At 31.9% G+C, this 5427-nt stretch overlaps 1 protein-coding gene across 1 annotated transcript; it reads right to left on the bottom strand.

Annotated features, from left to right (window-relative positions):
• Window positions 1-2203: 2203 nt before the first annotated feature.
• LOC126692517 (cationic peroxidase 1-like) lies at window positions 2204-5427 on the bottom strand. The gene is made up of 4 exons (XM_050388143.1): window positions 5161-5427; window positions 3853-4044; window positions 3574-3739; window positions 2204-2776 (listed from the first exon to the last, which is right to left on the bottom strand). Exons 1-4 carry the CDS (start codon window positions 5389-5391, stop codon window positions 2391-2393), a joined length of 975 nt encoding a protein of 324 aa, XP_050244100.1. The 5' UTR covers window positions 5392-5427; the 3' UTR covers window positions 2204-2390.

The following is a 5427-nucleotide window of genomic DNA, read 5'->3' as shown; positions in this document are numbered from 1 at the left end:
ACAAGGCTTCGAGAAGTCAATTGGTAGCAAGAGCTTGGAGGGCTCAAGTACATGGGTAGACTAGGCTTGGAAAGTCTTTTGTTATTTGTGTACTCCAATTTTATTCTCAAGTGGATCAATTTTGACTTAGGGGGTCAAGGAGAGGTTTTTCGCAAAGTTCTTCGATAACACATCTTGGTATTATCTTGTGTTTGCATCTCTCTTCCCTACTCTTTAAGCTTTCATTTTATTGATGATGATGAATGAATATAGCTTTGGGTAGTGTTAACGGTTTGTTGCGCTTATATACTCTTGATCCACACTTATTCTAAGTTAGAGTAAAAGCAATCTAGTCATAATTTTTAATTGGGGGTCTGAACAAGCTCTTGTGTTTTAGCACAAATTTGAGCTTCCAAAATTAATAAAAAAAATGAATAGTTTTTTGCTTATGGTAAAAATAAGACCATTAATGTAGGATGTATTATGAAATTGTGTGTTAAAATAGATAAAATAACTTTTTGAGCTGTTAAATGTTAAAACTTTTAGCTTCACCAATGTGGATACTCTAATAACAGAACTAACATAGGTCCAAACATTAAAACACCCAAACTACCTCCTAGGGCCATGATACATCCGTTAATTAATTTGTCTATGTTGTTTGGAGTTTATGCCTTTATGGTGGTCCACAAACCCAATAAATTTCCAATGGTTTCTCCATTTCCCCTAAAAAAGAAGTGTTAGGTTTTGAAAATTTAGGATTAAATGTTTAGAATCATATTTTGGATGTGTTGGTAAACTGAGAACAAAACATGTCTAGTCTATGTGTTAGGCAACACTCAAAGGTGTAGGTTTCAAGTTTCAAGTTTAGGTTGACTGCAAAAAAGGGAAGTCACAATCTGCCAAGCTCGATTGATTAAGAATTAGGCTCGACCGATCGAGAATCGTAGAAAAAGAGATTCTGCAAAATTTTAAATCAGGCCCAAGCCCACAAAATCGTTTAGGGTTTCATTCTAACTTGTCCACATATAAAAGTGAAACCCTAGCTACGTTTTGGAGACCTTTGGAAGACTTTTGTGTTACTCCTTGTGAGATCTGAGAGGTGTTGTACCTTCTAACTACATAAGCGTCTATTGGAGCAAGATCTACAATTAAGCATTGGTAGAACCTAGTTGCTGCTACAAAGATCAACAACTGAAGGTGATTTGAAACCTTTGAGTGGGATCTCAAAGTCACAAGCTTGGGTTTTTGTGTTGTAGTAAATCCAATGAGAGAGGGAGTCCGTGGATTCGGAGCTTGCACGTGGTCGTGTCAGTAAGTTACTACTAGAGGTAGCAATAGATTTAGGGTTAAATCTAATTGTAAAAACTTCAATTCTCTTATAGTGAATTTGCTTTACCTTGAGGATAGCTAGGTCAAATTCTCCCTTGGTTTTTATCTTGAAACGGTTCATTTCATTGGTTTTTCTAGATCATCATATCGTGGTGTTATTTATTTTTTCGCTATTATGCATGATATAATATATGCTTGTTTAACTTAGATCTGAATAATAAACCTAAAAATCAGCTTAGTTAATTAATTGAGTTAAACAATCTGGTCTAAGGGGTATAAACAGAACAAACAAGAAGGAATTAAAAAAAATAAGTCTAAAATTAAGTATGTTGCCAACTTACATGCCATGGTACTCACTCGGTTATTTGGTGGTTTAATTTGGAATTATAGTTACCCTTTAACACTCATATGAAGAAATTGGATCACTTTGTTTAAATATTGGATTCAGTACATCTGAAATTTACTTGCATCAGTTGTCGAGACAGTCGAGTTAATGTTCTTCTCCAAAAATAAAAGTTTGCAGAGTTAATGGATTGTCCGTGGGATTGCTGTTAATTAAGGTTAAACTTGGCTTGATCTCTGTTGATTGTGTTTCTTTGCCATCTCAATAGTGAAAAGTTGTTTATTTTAAGATTATCTTGCTACATATGTATTAGTTGTTGAATTCTCTTGTTTTTTATTTTATTTTTTTGTAAAATAAAAAAATAATTATATTAAAGCAAAAAAAAAAAAAAAAAAAAAACTTTATTTGAACCAATGTCCATTATTTTTTTATAACAATATTAGAGATATAAATTTTTTTTCACTACATCTTTTTACAACTTATTCACAACTTATTTATATAATAAGTTTTTATTTTTTAATAAGTTGTAATTGGAGTAACACGATTTTTACATAGACTTCAATAATATCACACTATCACTTTTTATTATGCACCAAAAAAAGAAAATTGTGAAATCTTTTGAATCACAAGATTTATTGTTCTTAATATTATCTACCAAATCACCAAACAACAATAGCAACGAGAAGGAACACTTTATTCTCAAAAGGCACACAAATGGTAGATTAATTAGTGCCTTAAATTAGTTGGCTTTCCTGCAATTTTTCCTGATTTGGCCACTTGTGCCTGTGAGTGGGCTAAGTTTCCCCATCTTCACCATTGCGTTTGCAAAGTCTATTTGAAAGCTTCCCAAGTCAGAGCTATATGCACCAACTTGGAAATCTGTGGAACCTCCATTAAAGAGTTGTTGATCTGAGTGCAAGAGACCCTTTTTTCTCAACAAATTCTTGAAGTAAGCATTGTCAAAGGATGTTGGACTTGTGACATCTAGAGGGGCAAGATTGTCGTCACCACCGGCGCTTGGACAGTTTGATTTCAATGAAGTTGCATATGAGGAATCTATATTGGTTTCATTGTAAATCCTGTCTCGAAAAATTGTGCACCTTGCTTGGCCTATTGTGTGAGATCCTGAACAAATTTTATAAAAATAATATGTTGGGTCATTTTATACATGGCTTTAAACACCATTGATGGGTTAAATTTTTTATTTTTTATTTTATTTTGAGCCAGATAATTACAAAATACTATTAATCTCACCGTTCAAATCGTTTTCTCCCTAAACCTCAAATAATTGATGGTATAATTAAATATTAAGTTTATAAGAACTTTTTACTATTGCGTTTTGATGAGATTTACTAATTTACAAAGTAGTTTTTTTTTTTTTTTTTTTTTAAATAAATAAATAAAATTTGGGATCCACCAAAATTTTATAGTAAAAAAGACCTTTCCTTTTTTGGCTTGCCAACTGTACTCTTTCATATGTGCTTTGTTAATTGTTTATTTGTTGTAAAGTTGCGTTGGAATCAGGGAGAAAAGTTTGAAGTATAGGACCAGGCAAAATAAGTTTAAAAAACTAGTTTTTGATTATTTTTTAAAGGGCCTTTCCAAAAAAAAAAAAAAAAAAAAATTTAAAGGAAAATGTTAATGAAGGCCCTAGGGGCAGTTGTTGGTGAACCATTTTAGAAATGTATTTATAGGAAAAAAGAAAAAATAATTAATATTTTGATAATTTTTTTAATTTTTTATAAAAGTGATACAAAAACTTTCCTAAAATTATTTATTAACAGTTATCTTATTGGCATCTGTGAACATGACTCCCATTTTTTTTAAATTATTGTGGATTAGTTTATTTTCATAAATTTATTTTGTTTCTTTTGTACATGACTGTACCTTGAAAAAATGTAATATTTTTAAACAATACTCACCTGATAGGGCCACCATTTCTTGGGCAGTAAAACCCTTGTTTGAGAAGGCACTAATAAGGCCACTAAGATTCAATGCTGGAGAAGGAAGGTCGGAATTAGCAGCACTTAAACTTGCAGTAGTAGAGTCTCTTCTGCCCAATAGGAGCGGCCAACTAGGTCCACCCAGCTGGATTGAAACAAATAATTTCAATAGCAAAAGAACACGATTTTAATATATGTTCTAATATTATGGTCTAAATTAAAATTTATAAATAATATGAATTTGAAACTTTTTCTTACAGCAACAACAGAGTCTCTAGCAGCAACCGTTATAATGTCAGCACACGATACAACACCAGGGCACATATTCTCCAATTGAGATTTGATGGTGTCTATCAAGTCAAATCCCCTTAGTGAATTATTATTTGGAAAAGCTGTTTTCTCTCCTATGAAATTTGCTGAGTCATCCAAGAGGACCGATGCATCACATCCCTATTACATAATATTACTCAAACTTGTTATTTTTCTGATGCTAAATATTTCTACCATCTATATTTTCTATATTCATTACAAGGAAAATGTCAAAGTTACTATTAATTTTACTATTAAAAAAAAAAAAAACATCTACAATATGATAGTGACAAAATGTATGATTGATGTCATATAATGATAAAATATAATTTTAAATCGTTATTTTTTTTTTAATTTTAAAAATTAACATAAGAATGTGTAAAATTTATGTAATAAAATGTGTAATAGCTATAGTACTACTCCTCACCACAAATGCAGGGATAATACCTCAACAAATCAAGGGGTTCAATAATCCATTAGCACAATTTAGTATAGTCTTTTATGTTGTCATGAACCTTTAAATTTATGTTGGGTTAAACAAGTAAATGACTTTACATGGCTCATAAAACATTATTGCATGTGAAGAGCTTGCTAGACAATTTTTTTAACAAATAAGAGTATCCAGACCTTTTCAAGTATCTAGCTATTTCCTTAGGCATGTGTAGTCTCTCCGTCTCACACACACCAGATTATTATAAGGAAGAAATCCTTGGAGGTGGCCCTAAGATACTGGCAAAAGGTTTTGAATCTAGGATCTCACGAATATATATCATTACGCCTTACAATTTAAATTATTTAGCCAAAACAAGCTATCACAATAATTTTGCATGCATGTTAACGACATTTGGTCCATGACTTTATTCTAAACTTGTGGTTTTCATTAAGTTTCAATACAAAAAATAAAATAAAATAAAAATTTACAATTTTTTTTACTACTAATTATGCAACTTGTTATGTGAAGAACCTCATTGTTCAATTGACACATTTTTGTATTTTCAATGAAAACATTAGAATTCAAATTCTCCCTCCCCTATTGTAATTATCAAATTATAAACAGAAAATTTTGAGAAAAAGTACGTGACTACTTGTGATTCATGCATGATAAAATTGTGTCAATAGTAGACCCATATATAAGAAAAAAGTATGTGACTTTATTTAAACAAATTAAAGCAGTTGAGAGAGAGAGAGAGAGAGAGAGAGAGAGAGAGAGAGAGAGAGAGAGAGAGAGAGAGAGAGAGAGAGAGAGAGAGAGAGGACTTGAACAAAGCAGTCATGAAAGTGAAGACGGAGCAAGGATGCTCCCATGCGTCGCTCACTTGACACTGCAGAGTCTACAGCTGATTTAATGGTGGTAAGGGCATTAGGGCATGTTCTTTCATAGAAAAAGGGGGACAAGAATTGAGCTGAGACCATTCCCACAAAAAGTGAAAATAAGAGGTAGAATCTAATGGCAGCTAGAATTGCTGAGCTAGAATAATAGTGAGCCATAATGATTATTGAAGATAGAGAAACAAGAAGAAGAAG

The sequence above is a fragment of the Quercus robur genome, chromosome 7 (genome assembly GCF_932294415.1).
Source record: "Quercus robur chromosome 7, dhQueRobu3.1, whole genome shotgun sequence".
Classification (NCBI taxonomy): domain Eukaryota; kingdom Viridiplantae; phylum Streptophyta; class Magnoliopsida; order Fagales; family Fagaceae; genus Quercus; species Quercus robur.
This window is presented reverse-complemented; position numbering and strand designations above follow the sequence as displayed.

Bases quoted from the DNA above. Each gene is read 5' to 3' on its own strand.
- LOC126692517 (XM_050388143.1), bottom strand. From the start codon at position 5,391: ATGGCTCACTATTATTCTAGCTCAGCAATTCTAGCTGCCATTAGATTC. The intron at 4,045-5,160 runs GTCCTCTCTCTC...ATTATGTAATAG, and splicing joins TTCATGACTGCTTTGTTCAA to GGATGTGATGCATCGGTCCT. The intron at 3,740-3,852 runs GTAAGAAAAAGT...GTTTCAATCCAG, and splicing joins CTAGAGACTCTGTTGTTGCT to CTGGGTGGACCTAGTTGGCC.